We start from the raw sequence: 20,424 nt of genomic DNA on the forward strand, positions 1-20,424 counted from the left end.
CTCAGCTGGTAAAGAGTATGCCTGCAATGCAGGTGACCTGGGTTCGATCCCTGGGTTGGGAAGATCCCCTGGAGAAGGGAAAGGCTGCCCACTCCAGTATTCTGGCCTGGAGAATACAGAAAAATTCATTAGTATATAATGAGTATACTTAAAATATTATAGTTAAGAGAAAAAATTTAAGTCATTTGGGTCAGCTATCTGATGTTGCTTATATAGTGATTTTCTTTATCACTGCATTCAGTATTTCTGTTTAAGTATTGGCATGTCTGAAATAAGTATAAAATTTGGATTTATTGTTTTAATCAAAAACTAAATATTGATGTTGTTTCTCTACCTCATCTTATTCTTCTTAAAATATAGAATTATTCATTTAAAGTCCAACTGTAGAAAGTTGAACTAGTTATTCATAATTAATATTACTTGTGATGGTTCTTGATGAGGTTCTCTTTAAGGAAAATAGTTTCATTTTGAAGAGCTTTCTTTCTATTGATTGCAAGGAATATTGACATTTGTTTCTCATGGTCCTTATTCCTGATAGCAAAGGTATTGGGAAAGTTAAATATTCATAGACTTACTCAGTGAATATGGTTATTTTCAGAACATCTTGTTAAATTAAATTTGAATATGCAGAATAATTTCTTTCCTATACCAAATATGGTCTTTCCCCCTATTTTTGATCTTATAAAATTAAAATTCTTACTTATAACATCTAGCTAGCTATAGCTCACAGACATGTCACCCTTTCCTCAGCCCAACAACCCCAGTTCTGTGCAGGCCATCACATTTCAGGTTGTCTTTGTTACATCAGTTGCATCATTATGTACCATACTTTTCAAGATGATAGCACATTAATGACACTTTATATTGAATATTTATAATTTGTGTATATTAAGACATAGTACAGATTATATACATTTTCTCCTCATTTAAAAAATCCTTTACTCCATCTTAAAGAAAAAAAAAAAAACCTTGCCTATATCCTTATTTTCTTTTTATTTCTATAATAAACTTGTTTGATGTCTGTACTTCACAAAACTCTACCAGCAGCTTTACTAATGCTACTGCCTTCAAAGATCATGCATGTCTTCAACTTGTCATTGTTCTCAAATCATTATCTTAACATCTGACATTGTTCCTTCATTGCTTTTTTAAATTCTTTCATTTCTCCTTTGCAAGTTTCCTGAGGTGCTCTCCTTACCATTTCTCACTGGAGTTCTTATCAGTGATGTTATAAAGAACGTTAAGCTCCCACCACTTTACTGGAGAGTTGACCCCAGACAGCTTTCTCAGCACTGTGACTCTTCTCCTTGCTCCCCATTTCTGAGTGTCGCAGATGTGAAGCTTGTGAACCTTCACATGTCTAGGACACATTTCCCTTTCCTGTTGCAATTTCAGGTCTTTACTGTCCTTACACTTATTCAGTTAATGATTTTTACCACTTATATTCTAAAACCTCTTGATTCTTCCTTTCCATTCTTTTTTCCTGTTTCATTTCCCATCTGCTTTTCACTGTTTCAGGTACCTCCAACTGTACCTCCTTCCTGAATTTTTTGAAGGACTTCTGGTTGGCTCATTTCTCACCACGTTAACCATATTTGCCAAGAGGAGTCTTCCTAAAATACAGGAAAAGTTATCATCGTGCTTGAATGCCTGTATCCAGTTGTTTTTTGTTTGTTCCTTTTTGTTTTTTCGCTTCCTAAATAAAATGTGTCCTGTAGCCTGGCATTCAAGGCTAAGTGTTCTGTCTAGCCCAGGGTGCTTTTCTAGCTTTTATTTTCCTTTTTTCCAACATGTTTCAGCCAACGTGACTCTTATTTCTTAAATAAATTCATTTTTTCCTTCTCTCTTTTATGTTTCTCCTTCCACTTGAAAAATTTATTCAAAACCATTTTCTTACAAATATTCTACTAGCCTACCTTTTCTTAACTCCCTAAGTACCACTATTTTCCCCTTTACCAGAACTGCGATCCAGTTTCACCTGGGGATTTAAGAAATTGCCTGTTTATTAGCCAGGTTACTCCCTTCCTCCAGCACACTTCCTCTGAAGCACTTTAGCAACTGTTTTACAAGATCATCTTATTTACTTTTTTATCGTGATCCCCACAGAATCTAGCATCAGGATTGCTGCAGAGAATTATGTAGTCTGTTCCTCTACAAGTGTGTGTCCTGAAGGGTGGGCTCAGGTGGGGACCAAAGTCCTGGAGGGGAGCCTCTTCTGTTCTGCACATGTGCAGAATCTCTGTCCACCCTGTCATGTAACTGATACACATGCAGTACATCAAGATCTTATATGCAAGTATAATTTGGTACTTTCATCCTTCATTACTATGGTCTGCAAGTGTTTTGTTGATGTTGTTTTCTTATCAATTAGTCTGTGTCGTTTCTTTCTGCCACCAATTTCTAAAAGGTTTCTCCTGTTACATACCCAGTTTAACCATCCCCATACAGCAGATTTTTGCTGTTTTCCATAAAAAAATCAAAGTGATCTAGTGTTTGTTTATGACATAATTGTTATCATATGGCCATGTTTATTTCTAAGTCATTCCCCTGACAACGTCTCTCTTGAATTCAGGTAATTGAACTTTCAAGCTATCTGAATGTTCCTTAATTTTTGATACCTATATCACTTTCACTTTTTATTTTTTCACTTTCATTTTTAAGCCTTTAATTGTTGCTCTTTTTATTCCTGACTTTTATCACTTTCTTAGATCTGAGATTCAGGTTATATTTGTTCTTATATTTTAGGTCGTTCTTCCCTCTTTCCAATAGATGATGGCTTGCTGGATGATGGGCATAATGATCAAGTTGGTGTTTTAAATTCACCCACATGTTACTCAGCTCATCAGAATGGAGAGCGAATAGAACGTTTCTCTCGAAAAGTTTTTGTTGGTGGTCTTCCTCCAGACATTGATGAAGGTAAAATGATGACTTGTGATACTAAAGAAAAAAACCTAAAATATAGTGTGAATGGGGATCTAAGTTTGTTTCTTTACTTTGTATATTTTACATATTGTTACTGTGAGCATTGCTTATAAATCATATTTTCCTTTAGTTCATGTCTCAGTTATTTTTAAAATATAGAACATATTTAAATACATTAAATTTTCTGTTTTATATATTTATTTAAAACTTTAAAAAACTTTTTGTATGACCATGACACATATGACCAAACTTTTTGTATGTATGTGACTTAACCATACATAAAAACTTTTCATATGACTGTAATGCATGCGCACACAGGCACACAAACACACACACACCACAAACAATGAATTAAAGGTAACCAACCATGAAACTTTCGGAGAAGGCAATGGCACCCCACTCCAGTACTCTTGCCTGGAAAATCCCATGGACGGAGGAGCCTGGTGGGCTGCAGTCCATGCGGTTGTGAAGAGTCGGACACGACTGAGCGACTTCACTTTCACTTTTCACTTGCATACATTGGAGAAGGAAATGGCCACCCACTCCAGTGTTCTTGCCTGGAGAATCCCAGGGACGGAGGAGCCTGGTGGGCTGCTGTCTATGGGGTCGCACAGAGTTGGACACAACTGAAGTGACTTAGCAGCAGCAGCAGCAACCATGAAACTTTAATGTATAAGAATCAAAAATTCAACTTAAGTGTAAATGTACTTTTAGAAACAGATAAGAGACTATACAACCTAAACAAGGAATGGAAACAGTACATAAACAGAAAATTCAGATTTTATAAAGAATATTAAGCATATGTAAAAATTATCCTGTGTAATAATAACTAAAGAAAGATACTTCAAGATAAATATAAAATACTGAAACTAATACTTGTGAGACTGTGGGAAATCTGCCACTCTCATTTACAATGTAATAATAGAGAAAATATTACTACATTTTGGGAATTTTTTCAGTTATAATTCAAATATCCACAGACTTATTCTGTATACTAATCTGTACCAAAAGTTTCCATGTGATAAATAAGCTTGAACGTGTCATTGTATTTGACCTGTACATCTTTCAGTGAAACTACCAAGCATGTATAGACTCTAGTATATTTTAGAAATATTAAAGCTTTATGTGTCTTGTTCAGCAGACCTTTTTTTTTCCTACAATATGTTACTTTATCAAGCAGTAATGTATCTCTTTATGGATCTTTAATTTGATATAATGTCAGCATGTTTTTCAAGTCAGTAATATTTATAATTGCTGTACTGTCAATCCCTTAGTGTCCATATGGTATTATATAATATTTTAGAAGTCATGCTGAACTGATTATTCTAACCAATGTGCTGCTTAAAAACTACTTTGACTAAGTAGATTAAATTTTATGTATCATTTTAATGAGGATATTAGACATTTTTTCTAGTATTTGTATTTTTGGGTTTATATTTATATTATCTTGGGCTATTTGGTACTTTAAAATATTAAATCTTTTAAAATAACATAAAATACAGGATTTTTTAGAATGAATCATTAAAATTAATTCCTAATGCATGTTATTGTACTTTTTTAAGATGAAATAACTGCTAGCTTCAGAAGATTTGGGCCTTTGGTCGTAGATTGGCCTCATAAAGCAGAAAGCAAGTCCTATTTTCCACCAAAAGGTAAGAGGGTTTTTTTGTTACTGTTTGCTAGGGAATAAGTTATATGAGAGCTAAAGAAACAATTCGTCTTCCCTAGTGGCTGAGACGGTAAAGAATCTGCCTCCAATGCAGGACTAGGTTCAATCCCTGGGTCAGGAAGACCCCCTGGAGAAGGGAACGACTACCCTCTCCAGTACCCTTACCTAGAGAATTCCATGGACAGAGGAGCCTGGCAAGCCACAGTCCTTTCCCTTTCACAAAGAAATAATATCAATTACTCTGTGTTTTCTTTTAGAATTGAATATGAGTACATCTTTGTATAAAAACTAATAGAGTAATTTGTAGAGGTCGGTAACAATGTATCAAGTGAGGCAGAATGTTTCTGAAAGCTATTTGGTTCACTTCAAGCCAGTCAAGAATCATCAGAGACTTGCTATGCCTTCTCTATAATGATTTGATAATGATTTCAAAGGCTTGTATCAACAAATATTTGAGTCTTTTTTCTGCCTAAGGTATCCTTCTCAGTAGCTTGGGCACAGACATATAAAAAAGTGTCTCCGCTCAGTGAAATTAAGAAATGTATCAATTCAGTCACTCAGTCCTGTCTGACTCTTTGCAACCCCATGAACTGCAGCACACCAGGCCTCCATCACCAACTCCCAGAGTTTACCCAAATTCATATCCATTGAGTTGGTGGTGCCATCCAACCATCTCATCCTCTGTCATTCCCTTATCATCCTGCCCTCAATCTTTCCCAGCATCAGGGTCTTTTCAAATGAGTCAGCTCTTTGCATCAGGTGGCCAAAGTATTGGAGTGTCAGCTTCAACATCAGTCCTTCCAATAAACACCCAGGACTGATCTCCTTTAGAATGAGCTGGTTGGATCTCCTTGCAGTCCAAGGAACTCTCAAGAGTCTTCTCCAACACCACAGTTCCAAAGCATCAATTCTTTGGTGCTCAGCTTTCTTCACAGTCCAACTCTCACATTCATACATGACCACTGGAAAACCATAGCCTTGACTAGATGGACATTTGTTGGCAAAGTAATGTCTCTACTTTTTAATATGCTGTCTAGGTTGGTCTTAACTTTCCTTCCAAAGAGTAAGCGTCTTTTAGATTCATGGCTGCAGTCGCCATCTGCAGTGATTTTGGAGCCCAGAAAAATAAAGTCGGCCACTGTTTCCACTGTTTGCCCTTCTGTTTGCCATGAAGTGATGGGACCGGATACCATGATCTTCATTTTCTGAATGCTGAGCTTTAAGCCAGCTTTTTCACCCTCCTCTTTAACTTTCATCAAGAGGCTCTTTAGTTCTTCTTCACTTTCTGCCATAAGGGTGGTGTCATCTGCATATCTGAAGTTATTAAAAAATGTATGAAGTGAGAATAAAATATAAACCCATGAATATTTTAAGTATTGCAAGATGTCCTTAAGTGTTCCAGAGATGACGAGAGTAATATGTACTCTGTTGGTGAATTTAGATAGAGAAGGAAATGAATGGTCAGGAAAAACTCAGTTACATAAAGAGATAAGATGTGCAGAGTCACGTATTGCTAGGATACTGTGATGACTGATCCAGAGAAGAGGATCACAAATGGAGCTAACATTCATTTGAGCAAAATGATGCCACCATCAGTGGGCAGAGGAAGAATCACCTGCCTGGAGTGAGCAGCAGGAGAGAATTTAGCCTGAATCCAGCTAGTCATGGCAGATCCTCATAGGTGAATAAAAGAAAGGGGGAGATTGAAAGACTTGACTTTGAATATCATTCAAATGTAATTTTAGAAATAAAAAAGTACACCATTATTATCATGGCTGAGTGGATTTTTCAAGCCTGGGGAAAAGACTCCAGTAGATCTATTGAATAACCTGATTTCGACTCTGGGAAAGGAAACATGTCAGAGTTATTGGCATCCAAAAACCAGCTCAGGGTTTCCGGTGATAAATTGTTCAGGCCATCTCTACCTTTATCATTGAGAATTACAGAACTCCCATGAGTGGTTGATGTTGTTTTTTAGAGAAATGGAATAATGCAGTGATTTATATATATGTGATTTACATATATATATATATATATACACACATACATACATACATACACACACACACACCTTAAACTCTGGGAATTGCTGATGGACAGGGAGGCCTCGCATGCTGCAGTCCATGGGGTTGCAAAGAATTGGACACAACTGAGTGACTGAACTGAACTGAACCTTTAAATCTTACGGAACCCTTCGATCCCGGATCTCAGGCAGCTTTTAGAATGTACTTCTACCTATGGACCTGTTTCCATGTACTCTAAATTGTAACATACTGGATCTGGAGGTCTTGCATCCTTAGTTTAGAGAGAAAGCAAGCTTCATGTTGATGTAGATGTTCATTTCTTAGCTTGGTTTTAATCTGTTGTTCAGTGTTACGATCTTGTCTTTTATAGTTTATTTCACCAAATGTTCAATAAAAATGCCTGTTAGTTCTGGACATTTCTGCCTAAATTACCATCATCCTTTGTCTGGACTATCTCAGACATATGACTTAGTCTGTCCACATCTCTGGATATCCCCAGTGTTTCTCCCACAACACAGCTAGAGTTATATCTATTAATGTCAGAACCTATTAATTTCAAATTTTTCCAGTAATCTATCAGACTGTGTCTTTACTCATCTTTGTATCCTCAGTAATTCATGGATTGAAAGTCCCCTAATAAGTGATATAAACAACTAGGATGGTTTATCCTTTGACTTGACATAGGCAGAGGAAAGCTTCACTGTGAAACTTTGAACCAAATCTAAAGGATATTGTGTAGTTTAGATAGATTAAAAAGCTGTTCAGTAGAGTTACAGGCAGGGATTGAAGTACAAGTTTAGAAAGGTACTGGAATTAGTTTCTGTCAAGACAGGTATCCATTTTCTGCATGGACTTCTTGTTCAGATAAGGGGTGGATTTAAGCCTAGTGAGATAGATTGATTTCTGATTCATGAAACAGAAGAGCTGCTGTCATTGTTGCTATTGCATTGTTATTGTAATTTTGTGGTAGTTGTTATTTTCTCAAACTGAAAACAAGAAAAACAGCAAAAAATCAGCAGTGGCAAATCATAGTATTTTGGTACAGTTATAGTTGATTGTACCCATTGCCAAAGACCAGTGTTCCTAAACCTTGCACGTTCATGCGTTTTTGTCATTGCTGGAATTCATCATTCCGTGGTTTGGGAAAACACTGGTGTAGAAACATGCAGTTGATGAAGTTGCCTTGTAGTTGAGGTAGTGACTCTAGCCCTTGACACTGAACCACACTTACACACACCTGTCCTTTGCAGTGAATAAAGTTCACCTTGTGTAAACATTGTTGTTCCCCAAGTCATTTGGGACTGTTTGCAATTCCATGGATGAATGTAAACATTAGCTTTCATTAATAAATTCTAAAGAACATGTTAGGTGGTATTTTTGATGAGACTATTTTAATATTTAGTGGCTTGCCTTAGCTAGATCAAAATTTACCTGCCATATTGCTTAATTAATTTTTGTGATACAAATATTTCTTTCCTAATAATCACAAAAATAATTTAGCAACTTAAAACATTAATATAAAAAGTAGCATCATAAAACATAACATTAAAAATTTTAAATGCTCTTTTAGTAAATCGACCTATACTCCCCCATTATTACAAAACAGTTATAGCTCTCAGAACTGTAGCTTGTATCAAAATTAATGCCTTCACATATAGAAAGCCAGTCTTTATTTTCTCATTTTTTCAAGCCTACTTAAGTTTTTCTTAACAATTATAAAAGTCTAAGATATGTTTCTGATCTTGCGTACTCATACATATGGAAGTTTCTATTTGTGTAGAAATAGAAGTGGTTTGATTGCTTATTTGTGCAATCAGATATAGTAATTTTATTAAAATGAAGTAGTTCTTTTGTGTGTCATATCAGATCTTTGTGGCACTAAAAGCGATTATTGGCAATAAGCTGTGGGGTTTTTTTTGACTTCTAGTAAAACATGAACTCACTCTTCCCATTGTTTAATGGACCAGACATGGATGGCCTGTTTGATGGCATTTTCATACTGAGACTAGATTTCATTGCTCTAAATTTGCATAGAAATCTTGTCAAGGGAAAGGGGTATTTTTAGGTCACTTACAGTTATCTGCTACTGGGAATAATCACATAATAGTAAACTTGTAAATGTTGATGCCTTTTTATAATGAAGTCTGTTCTGCCTGATGGATACATAATATTTGATTAAAGATTGACTGGTTGTCACAAGGAAAGGAGGAAGGGCATATTTCCAAAAGAGCATAGGAATCTAAGCAAAAACTTAACTCCAAAGTGCAAACCCAGTCTCCATACTGTTTGGAAAAAGTGTTCTGCTGCTCAGCCACTTTGAGACTTGATTTAAAAGTCTGACCCATCCTGAAGGAATCTGCTTCATTCCAACCTCCCTAAGGGAGTTTTCTTAGTATCATTTGGAAGTGGTCAGGTTAACTGTGGAATTTTCCCCTACTTACAGGAATTCCAGGGCCTTTCCACATGTGCTCCTTCCACCTGCCCAAGAGTATGCTCTAGAACTTATCTTTCCCTGAGGGCACCTGAAGAAAATTGTAGCTTCTGCTGGGCTCAACTGGTTAATCCAGCCAAATTCTTTAAGGAGACAGTATCATGGGATACCTTAGAGCAGATCTAGGTTTGAAATTAATCAACCAACTACTTGCTTATGTGACTGGCTTTGGGCAAGTAATTCAACCACTTGACACCTCAGGGTTTGTTTTGTTTTTCTTTTTTTTTTTTTTCTGTAAATTGGAGATAATGTTTCATAGTTACTCTGAGAATCAAATATTTATGTGAAGCTCTTAGTATAATATCAGATATTAAATGCTCTATATAAAGTAGTTAATTTACCGAGTATTTGTGTTTGTGTGTATTCTACAGGATGTTGTGTTCTCCAATAGAAACATAATGATTGTAATCCTATTTGATAGTTCATTTTTATCTACTTCAAAGGCGTGTGTTTTCTAAACAGTACTAAAGTTTGGGATGAAATCACTGACCTTGACTCACTGCCTCATTTTCATGGCTGTTACAGGCTATGCATTCCTTCTCTTTCAAGAAGAGAGCTCAGTTCAGGCACTGATTGATGCTTGTATTGAAGAGGATGGAAAACTCTATCTGTGTGTTTCCAGCCCAACCATCAAGGACAAACCTGTAAGTAAATGCTACTCGAACTTGAAGCTACAAATGAAAGTTTTCCAAAAACTGTTTTGAAATGATTATTAGTGAAAAAACTACTGCATTAAGGGTTCAGTTTTTAAAAGTTCATATAACTTAAACAGTATCTAGATTAAAATATTAACAATTTGTTTCCTAAAGCATCTGTCCAAAATTCTGAACTATGGAAGCACCACAGTTGGCAGAAAGTTCATCAGCTATTAAAGCAGCGAGACCTAAGGCCATAATGTCATCTTCTTCACAGGTTCAGATCCGTCCTTGGAATTTGAGTGATAGTGATTTTGTGATGGATGGTTCTCAACCTTTGGATCCTCGAAAAACAATTTTTGTTGGAGGTGTTCCTAGGCCATTACGGGCTGGTAAGTAGAATGTTAACAAATTTTGTTTCTTTACAAAAATCATTTAAACATGAATTGATTCAGTAAGCATTGGGCACCTATTGTGTATATGTCACCACTAGATCAGCTAGGGGCAGATTCTCCTCCAACAGCTGCTTGCTGGAGAATCGAGACAAGTTCTAAAAACTGCTCTTGAGACCATTAAGGAACTGGAGAATAGGACAACCATCTATCAGTATGTATAGCTAACTCCAGACAGACTCTATAAGAAGAATCCACTCAGGCACTTAAGTCCGCTTAAGTGTAACTCTCCAAGATGTGAGAATTTGGGGTCTGTTTATTTGATACAGGTTGATTCTGATATCTGAAAGACACTTTAGATAGTTGAATGACAAACTTCTGTTCATCAGTCATCAGAATCCAGGGATCTACCAGAAGATGTCATATGGTGCATAATTATAGACATAAATGCCCACAGTACAAGCAGGTTTTATGATACTGTGCACCCTTGTGAAGTGTGTTAACTCCTTGCATCACTGAGAACACCCTCTTCCAGTATCAAGGTGCTTGTTAAACCACTGTTCACCCGTGTAAATACTTACAGGTATACCTACTACAAAGAAGCACTACAGGAAACAGAAGGGCATAAAGCAAGGAAATGTGATATAGCCTAATATTTTCAAAATACTTGTATTTGAGCTGACACATGAAGATTGAACAGAAGGAGATTGTGTGGAGTGTGTTTCAGATAAAGGGGTCAGGATATTCAAAGATGTTTGGTGGAGGGAGGCCGAGTGCATCAGAGGGACTGAGGGGAGTCCAGAGTCACCACCTAGGGCCTAAGGAATGAGGGGAGAGACACAGAAGACATGGAAGAGGTAAATAGCAGTCAGATCATAAAAGTCCAACAGCTAATTTGATATTTATCCTCAGAGCAGTGGGAAACCAATGAAGGGATTTTAAGTAAAAGTGAGAGACATCATATTTGCATTTTTGAAAGACCAGTTTAGCTGATGACTTGTGGAGGGGAGAGTTGAGTTGAGAGTACATATAGGTGGACGAATTCAGGAGCCTGTTATTACAGTCCAGGAGACAGTTAGCAGTGGCTTGGATTAGTGGTGGTGGTGGTAGAAGAGCCAAGTGAACAAGTGTTATAGGTATTTATGAAGTAAACGCAAAGGCTCAATCTCAGTTTTCAGTCTTAAGCTACTAGGTAGACAGTGGTACCATTACCGAGAAGATCAAGAACACTGGAGTAGGTTGGAAGAAGATTGTGGTTTTGAAGACTAGTTTGTGCCTCCATTCAGAGTTCCCAAGCAGAAATTTCAGTTAAGCCATTGGCATCTTCTATATCTTCAAGAGAATCACCCTTGGTGCTGTTTTGAAAATAAACTGGGGGGTGGGAAGAGCACAGATCAGAAACGAAGTGATACAACTATTGCCGTAATCTAATGAAAAATAATGGTACTTTGAAACAGGATGTTAGGCATGGAGGCAGAGTGGTTCGATTCTAGATATGTCTGGAAATCAAGTTTATGGGATTGCATGCACTGTGGGAAACAGAAAAAAACAGGAAGGAGGAAGCCAAGCCTCTTGAGTTGGCAACTTCATCTTTTCCATCACTTACTGAGTCAGTGAAAACACACTGGGGCATGCTTAGACAGGTAGCAAAAGGTCAGGAGCACCATGTAGGACAGTGCGTGCTACAGGGCCAGTTAGACATCTGTGACTGGTCCATTGGGCAGCTGAGCGGTCCACTTCTGGGCTGAGAGCAGATGGGCCCCAATTTACAAGACAGAGGACTGGACCTAGAAGAGAGCATTATCCTATTGACTTTCACTTAAAAAAAAATACTTTAAGACTGTTGATTCACTGTGTTCTCTCCTATTTGATGTGCACTTCTTTTCATTTTCCAGTGGAGCTTGCTATGATCATGGACCGGCTGTATGGTGGCGTGTGTTATGCAGGGATTGATACAGATCCAGAGCTGAAATATCCAAAAGGTGCTGGTCGAGTTGCTTTCTCCAATCAGCAGAGCTACATTGCTGCCATCAGTGCCCGGTTCGTTCAGCTTCAGCACGGTGATATTGATAAACGCGTAAGTTGCATATTGGAAAATCATTTTAAGTCCTGTAATAAGCTGCTGATACAAAGCTTACTGGGCTTCCCTGGTGGCTTAGATGGTAAAGAAACTGCCTGCAATGCAGGAGACCTGGGTTCAGTCCCTGGGTCAGGAAGTTCCCCTGGAAAAGGGAATGGCAACCCACTCCAGTATTCTTGCCTGGAGAATTCCATGGACATAGGAGCGTGGTGGCTACAGTTCATAGGGTCACAAAGAGTTGGACACAACTAAGTGACTAATACTTGCACTTTCACACTTTCCAAAGCTTGCTATCCTACAGAGTTAATAATGCAATTCAATAAACTGAGTGCTTATTTGTATACTCCTTTAGCTCTTAAAGAGTATTATATCAAAAGATCCCTGCATTATGAAATTCTTGATGAGACATTAAACTTTAGGTGTAATACACAGAATTTAAATATCATTTTAAAGCCATTTTAGAAAATAGCCAACAAGGTATCTTAATATCTTTCTAACTGTGGAGGCAGAGCTTGTACTCGGGCCAGACTCCCTGGGATCCCATTTCCACCCTGTGCTCCATACCCCTGGGCAAATGAACCTTCTTCACACCTCTTATTCTTCATGCACAAGTTGGAAAACAGTAATAGTATCTCTTTCACAGTTATTTAGAGGAATAAGTGAATTCATATCTGTAGAAGCACTCAGAGATAGGCACTAGTATTAAATGTTACTTATTTTTCATTTTTCATAAAATCTAAAGTAAAACCCATTGTGTATATTTCCCCTAAATATATGCAGTAACAAATGTAAATTTGTAAATAAGCCAAAATACAAATAAACTAAACACACAAGATGATTGCTTTAAACCTTAAAACATTTACTCTCTAGCAGCACTGCTAGGTCATCATAGTAAGAATTTTCAGGAAGTCCTATGGATTATAAATGAAAGCTCCCCTACTGTATAATTTCTAATACTGATTCAGTTCAGTCGCTCAGTTGTGTCCGACTCTTTGCGACCCCATGAATCGCAGCGCGCCAGGCCTCCCTGTCCATCACCAAATCCCGGAGGTCACCAAGATTCATGTCCATCGAGTCGGTGATGCCATCCAGCCATCTCATCCTGGGTCATCCCCTTCTCCCCCTGCCCCCAATCCCTCCCAGCATCAGGGTCTTTTCCAATGAGTCAGCTCTTTGCATGAGGTGGCCAAAGTACTGGAGTTTCAGCTTTAGCTTCATTCCTTCCAAAGAAATCCCAGGGCTGATCACCTTAAGAATGGACTGGCTGGATCTCCTTGCAGTCCAAGGGACTCTCAACACCACAGTTCAAAAGCATCAATTCTTCGGCTCTCAGCCTTCTTCACAGTCCAACTCTCACATCCATACATGACTACTGGAAAAACCATAGCCTTGACTAGACGGACCTTAGTCAGCAAAGTAATGTGTCTGCTTTTAAATATGCTATCTAGGTTGGTCATAACTTTTCTTCCAAGGAGTAAGCGTCTTTTAATTTCATGGCTACAATCACCATCTGCAGTGATTTTGGAGCCCCCCAAAATAAAATCTGACACTGTTTCCACTGGTTCCACATCTATTTCCCATGAAGTGATGGGACCAGATGCCATGATCTTCGTTTTCTGAATGTTGAGCTTTAGGCCAACTTTTTCACTCTCCTCTTTCACTTTCATCAAGAAGCTTTTTAGTTCCTCTTCGTTTTCTGCCATAAGGGTGGTATTATCTGCATATCTGAGGTTATTGATATTTCTCTCGGCAATCTTGATTCCAGCTTGTGTTTCTTCCAGTCCAGCATTTCTCATGATGTATTCTTCATATAAGTTAAATAAGCAGGGTGACAATATACAGCCTTGACGTATTCCTTTTCCTATTTGGAACCAGGCTTTTGTTCCATGTCCAGTTCTAACTGTTGCTTCCTGACCTGCATACAGATTTCTCAAGAGACAGGTCAGGTGGTCTGGTATTCCCATCTCTTTCAGAATTTTCCACAGTTTCTTGTGATCCACACAGTGAAAGGCTTTGGCATAGTCAATAATGCAGAAATAGATGTTTTTCTGGAACTCTCTTGCTTTTTCCCTGATCCAGCGGGTGTTGGCAATTTGATCTCTGGTTCCTCTGCCTTTTCTAAAATCAGCTTGAACGTCAGGGAGTTCACGGTTCACGTATTGCTGAAGCCTGGCTTGGAGAATTTTGAGCATTACTTTACTAGCATGTAAGATGAGTGCAATTGTGCGGTAGTTGGAACATTCTTTGGCATTGCCTTTCTTAGGGATTGGAATAAAAACTGACCTTTTCCAGTCCTGTGGCCACTGCTGAGTTTTCCAAATTTGTTGGCATATTGAGGGCAGCACTTTCACAGCATCATCTTTCAGGATTTGAAACAGCTCAACTGGAATTCCACCACCTCCACTAGCTTTGTTCGTAGTGATGCTTTCTAAGGCCCACTTGACTTCACATTCATGTCTGGCTCTAGCTGAGTGATCCCACCATCGTGATTATCCAGGTTGTGAACATCTTTTTTGTACAGTTCTTCTGTGTATTCTTGCCACCTCTTCTTAATATCTTCTGCTTCTGTTAGGTCCATACCATTTCTGTCCTTTATTGAGCCCATCTTTGCATGAAATGTTCCCTTGGTATCTAATTTTCTTGAAGAGATCTCTAGTCTTTCCCATTCTATTACTTTCCTCTATTTCTTTGCATGGATCGCTGAAGAAGCGATCTTATCTCTTCTTGCTTTTCTTTGGAACTCTGCATTCAGATGCTTATATCTTTCCTTTTCTCCTTTGCTTTTCACTTCTCTTCTTTTCACAGCTATTTGTAAGACCTCCCCAGACAGCCATTTTACTTTTTTGCATTTCTTTTCCATGGGGATAGTCTTGATTCCTGTCTGCTGTACAATGTCACGAACCTCATTCCATAGTTCATCAGGCACTCTGTCTATCAGATCTAGGCCCTTAAATCTATTTCTCACTTCCACTATATAATCATAAGGGATTTGATATAGGTCATACCTGAATGGTCTAGCGGTTTTCCCTACTTTCTTCAATTTCAGTCTGAATTTGGTAATAAGGAGTTCATGATCTGAGCCACAGTCAGCTCCTGGTCTTGTTTTTGTTGACTATATAGAGCTTCTCCATCTTTGGCTGCAAAGAATATAATCAATCTGATTTTGGTGTTGACCATCTGGTAATGTCCATGTGTAGAGTCTTCTCTTGTGTTGTTGGAAGAGGGTGTTTGCTATGACCAGTGCATTTTCTTGGCAAAACTCTATTAGTTTTTGCCCTGCTTCATTCCGCATTCCAAGGCCAAATTTGCCTGTTACTCCAGGTGTTTCTTGACTTCCTACTTTTGCATTCCAGTCCCCTGTGATGAAAAGGACATCTATTTTGGATATTAGTTCTAAAAGGTCTTTAGGTCTTCATAGAACCGTTCAACTTCAGCTTCTTCAGCATTACTGGTTGGGGCATAGACTTGGATTACCATGATATTGGATGGTTTGCCTTGGAGACGAACAGAGATCATTCTGTCATTTTTGTGATTGCATCCAAGTACTGCATTTTGGACTCTTTTGTTGACCATGATGGCTACTCCATTTCTTCTGAGGGATTCCTGCCCGCAGTAGTAGATATAATGGTCATTTGAGTTAAATTCACCCATTCCAGTCCATTTTAGTTCGCTGATTTCTAGAATGTTGACGTTCACTCTTACCATCTCTTGTTTGACCACTTCCAATTTGCCTTGATTCATGGACCTGACATTCCAGGTTCCTATGCAGTATTGCTCTTTTACAGCATTGGACCTTGCTTCTATCACCAGTCACATCCACAGCTGGGTATTGTTTTTGCTTTGGCTCCATCCCTTCATTCTTTCTAGAGTTATTTCTCCACTGATCTCCAGTAGCATATTGGGCACCTACTGACCTGGGGAGTTCCTCTTTCAGTATCCTATCATTTTGCCTTTTCATACTGTTCATGGGGTTCTCAAGGCAAGAATACTGAAGTGGTTTGCCATTCCCTTCTCCAGTGGACCACATTCTGTCAGACCTCTCCACCATGACCCACCTCCTTAGGTTACCCCACGGGCATGGCTTAGTTTCATTGAGTTAGACAAGGCTGTGGTCCTAGTGTGATTAGATTGACTAGTTTTCTCTGAGTATGGTTTCAGTGTGTCTGCCCTCTGATGCCCTCTTGCAGCACCTACCATCTTACTTGGGTTTCTCTTACCTTGGGCGTGGGGTATCTCTTCATGGCTGCTCCAGCAAAGCGCAGCCGCTGCTCCTTACCTTGGATCAGGGGTGTCTCCTCACTGCCTCCCTTCCTGACCTTCAACGTGGGATGGCTGCTCTAGGCTCTCTTGTGCCCAGGCAGCCACTGTTGGTAATACTGATTACCAACCATTTAAAATACAAAAAAGGAGCAAACAAAACTCAACTGATTATTTTCAAATCTATTTCATGCTATGAAACTGTGGCTACTTCCTTCCTGAATAATCATGTTTACATTTGTAGTACAGATGAGCTATACTAAAAACATGAGGTAAATTAACTTTCTTATACCCATTATAGTAGATATAACTTGAGTGGGTTCTTGTTTTCCCAGTGTAACAGTTTCTTGAAGCTTATTCTCTGGGGCTGTTTGCACATAAAAGACTATTTTAGGGGCAGAGGACCTGGTTAATTAATACCTGTTGACTAGACCATAGACTTTAGGAGTAGTAACAATTTAATTATGAAACCACACCATTTAGGAACAAAATGCAACCATCAGTTCAGTTCACATGTACAAAGAGGCATGCTTGTTTGCCAGTGTTATTGGCACTATTCAGTCAGACAGAAGCAGTAACCTGTCATTCATAAAGTTCTCACAAGCCAGAAAGTAAGGCCGTTGCAGCTAATAGTGGCCAGTGCTGATTTACAGAGTATTTTACCAGGTACCAAGCACTGTCTTACGTGCTTTTGCTTGCGTCATCTAATCCTCACAACTCTAGGAAGCAGGGTCTAGTGCCTTTCTCATCTCACAGGTACAGAAACTGAGGTCAAGAAATTTAGCATCAAGAGCTGACTTAAGTCTGAGACCTTCTCCTGAGTCACACTTCACAGTGGGACTTTGACTTCTGTCTTACTAGTTCTCAGAAGTCTAGACATGCCTTTCATAGGATCATCCACAGCTCTGGTTTGGTGGTACCAGTTATTTATGAGCAGGGCATAGCTCTCACCTGCAGTAGAGCAGCATTGCCAGGACAGGGGCTGTTACAGTTGTGCCATCTCACTGGTGAGGCTGGGAAGAGAGAACAAAGGTGTAAGTGCATTTGTCTTCCATGCCCTGCTCATTTTAACTCACAGTTACCCCCACCTCTGAAAAGATCAACACACAGGTGTTTGAAAGATGTCAGCTTCAAGAAAGGTGAGGGTGGAATGTTTTGTGAATCAATTAGGATTTTATAGTTTTTATAAATTATTTTTTGTCTTTGAGGAATAAAGTGATATAAATAGTATTCAGTTAATAGTTCTCAGAAGAAACATATCAAAATATAATAAAATTACCAAACTAAGTGCTCATTGAGTCTCATGGTCAATTATGAACTTAAGACCTATAAAAAGATTACTGCAAGAACAAAATGATGTACTTTGTTTAACCTACAAGGTGGTGAAGCTGGGCTTCCCTCATAGCTCAATTGGTAAAAACTCTGCCTGCAATGCAGGAGACCTAGGTTTGATTCCTGGCTCAGGAAGATCCTCTGGAGAAGGAAATGGCAACCCACTGCAGTATTCTTGCCTGGAGAATCCCATGGACAAAGGAGCCTGGCGGGCTTCAGTCCATGGGATTGCAAGAATCTGTCACAACTTAGTGATTAAACCACCATGGCGAAGCTATCACCCTAGGAAACTGCCTCTTCCTTTCAGCACTGAATGCCGCTCCATTTCTCTAGAACGCTGCATGAACCTCTTAAATCAGTGCTAAAGTGGTGTCTGAAGCAGACTTGACAGGACTTGTCTTCCCTCTTTTTCTAGGTGGAGGTGAAGCCATATGTGCTGGATGACCAGATGTGTGATGAGTGCCAGGGCGCACGCTGTGGTGGGAAATTTGCTCCCTTTTTTTGTGCCAATGTCACTTGCCTGCAGTATTACTGTGAGTTTTGTTGGGCAAATATCCACTCCCGTGCAGGACGTGAGTTCCATAAGCCATTGGTAAAGGAAGGTGCTGATCGCCCACGTCAGATCCACTTCCGCTGGAACTAGGAACAGCTGACCGGCCTCTGTTCAACAAGGAAAGAAAGGGTGCATGTGGCTTACTGTGTCTGAAGATACTGACATGCAGAAGAAATAAGTGCATTCTTCTGCTTTCACCCCAGCTATCAATACATGCATCTTTATCAGCAGCCAAAACACTACAAGCCTCTTGTTTTTCACCAAAACCCTACATCTCAGGCTTACTAATTTTTGTGATATTTTCATGTTAAAATAAAATGTTCTTTTGTATTTTCTCCAAGTTATTTTTATATGTAAAGTTAAAATTAGATATGAGAATGTTTTGCGTAGGGGCAAACAGTCTGCTGCTATATAGTGGGTGAAGCGTGCACTTATTTCTAAACGTGGGTTTTTAACTTTAAGATCTGCCCCAGTAATTTACCAAAGGTAGCAAAATAATAGTGAAGATGGAATATGTCTGCTACAAAGGCTTATTTTTATTGTTGCTATTTTCAGTGTATACATAAACTAAAAAATTAGGGTTGTTTTTTTGCTCTCCATTTTGACTTGCAAGAAATAATACCTCAAGATAATCTGATTTATTAGCTATTTTTAAACATTTTTAATCACAAGCTGTATTAGCTTTGCTGCTATATAGGTGTTATGTGTAAATGCCACCTATTAATACGGGATTGAAAACGTTAGAGACACACTGCATTGCAGATAAAATGCAGGCAGCACAATATGGCCTAAACTGCCATAGTTTTAGAATGTGAAAAAAATGCATGTTTACTTACCTGTATACACCATATGCATGCACTAGAATTATTAACAAGAGGTGAGGTATTGCAAATGTTCAAAAAAAGCTCTCTTGAACTAGGTAGCATGAACAAATTATAAAATTTGTTTAAAAAAGCAAACTTGCATGCATTATTGTGACTTCAAGTTAAAAAACAATGTCCTACATGTGTACAATATGCAAATTAGTTTTAGATTAGAGAGTGCAGCCATTTTGTGATCTGGTCGGTAGTGGAATTCGATTTTATGCAGACTGGATGTAATATTTGTAATCCCTGTGCAATTTTGTGATGTGCGGTTCTAATTCATGTGCAGTGATATAGTATAGATAAAAGATTGAGTAAAAGAACAATACTAGAATTTTAAAGAAAGTTGATTTTAGCCCCTTTGATAGTTCATGGTTAAGACATCCTTTATAAACCAAAGATGGCCAGCACACTGCTAACCGGTCACCAAATGTAAGGCCCACAGGAAGCCCATATTTAGACAAAGGAACTTTATCAAAGAATGCAAAACTTTAGTAAACCTAAGTAAAGTCAAAATGGAGATGGGGAAATATACAGATGGCTAGTTGCATAAAATTCAATTTTACCTTAAAGATAACGGTGAAATCTGGCTTAAACTTGCTTATGTGTTTGACCTATGTATATTGGGGTCTTCTGTCTAAACTGGGGTCACTGTTGCATGGAAATTGTTGTTCTTAATGGTTAAAAATTGCTTTTTTTAAATTTTGATGAAGGAATTTTGGTAATGACTTTGCTTGCGGTTTTTTTGAGGAAGTGGCATGGAAACATGCAATAGTTAGTTTCTCTTGGTACTGAACACTATTAGAGTATCATTAGTGACATTTTTTCTCTTTAGAGCATTTTTAATGCAACTAGCCCCTATATTTTAATGTAAGAGTTACTCTGCAATCTAAGCAAAGCATCCAACATGGTAGATGTTTTTTAAAATGCTGAAATAAGATTCTTGACTCTAAAGAGAGAAAACTACAAGGGTGTTGCCTTATTGCAGCCCCTTGGGACAATCCTTCACGTGAGCAAAGTGTTGATCTTAATATTGGTTGTCTATGGTGTGCTTTTTTGTACTGTAAAAATATGTGGTTCATGTCTAACTCTGCTGTTTTATTGTGGTTGTGGTTCAAGTTTTTAATGTTTAAAGTTGATGCTGTTTTCAGAAGAGCTTTTTACTAATTTATTTGTCGATGTTCCCTATTTGTTACTTAACCATGA

General features: G+C 38.4%; 1 protein-coding gene across 6 annotated transcripts in view; it reads left to right on the top strand.

Annotated features, from left to right (window-relative positions):
* Positions 1-20,424, top strand: part of CPEB2 (cytoplasmic polyadenylation element binding protein 2) — a 76,382-nt gene that overhangs the window by 54,182 nt on the left and 1,776 nt on the right. For all 6 annotated transcript variants that reach the window (XM_027971193.3, XM_027971194.3, XM_027971199.3 and 3 more), the window contains 6 exons: positions 2,746-2,916; positions 4,485-4,574; positions 9,632-9,750; positions 10,019-10,133; positions 12,029-12,210; positions 18,218-20,424. The exon at positions 18,218-20,424 is cut by the window's right edge and continues 1,776 nt beyond it. In XM_027971193.3, the coding sequence (XP_027826994.1) occupies positions 2,746-2,916; positions 4,485-4,574; positions 9,632-9,750; positions 10,019-10,133; positions 12,029-12,210; positions 18,218-18,445 (905 nt within the window). In that variant the 3' untranslated portion in view covers positions 18,446-20,424. The remainder of the gene's footprint in view (positions 1-2,745; positions 2,917-4,484; positions 4,575-9,631; positions 9,751-10,018; positions 10,134-12,028; positions 12,211-18,217) is intronic.

Source organism: Ovis aries, chromosome 6, assembly GCF_016772045.2.
Source record: "Ovis aries strain OAR_USU_Benz2616 breed Rambouillet chromosome 6, ARS-UI_Ramb_v3.0, whole genome shotgun sequence".
Lineage (NCBI taxonomy): Eukaryota > Metazoa > Chordata > Mammalia > Artiodactyla > Bovidae > Ovis > Ovis aries.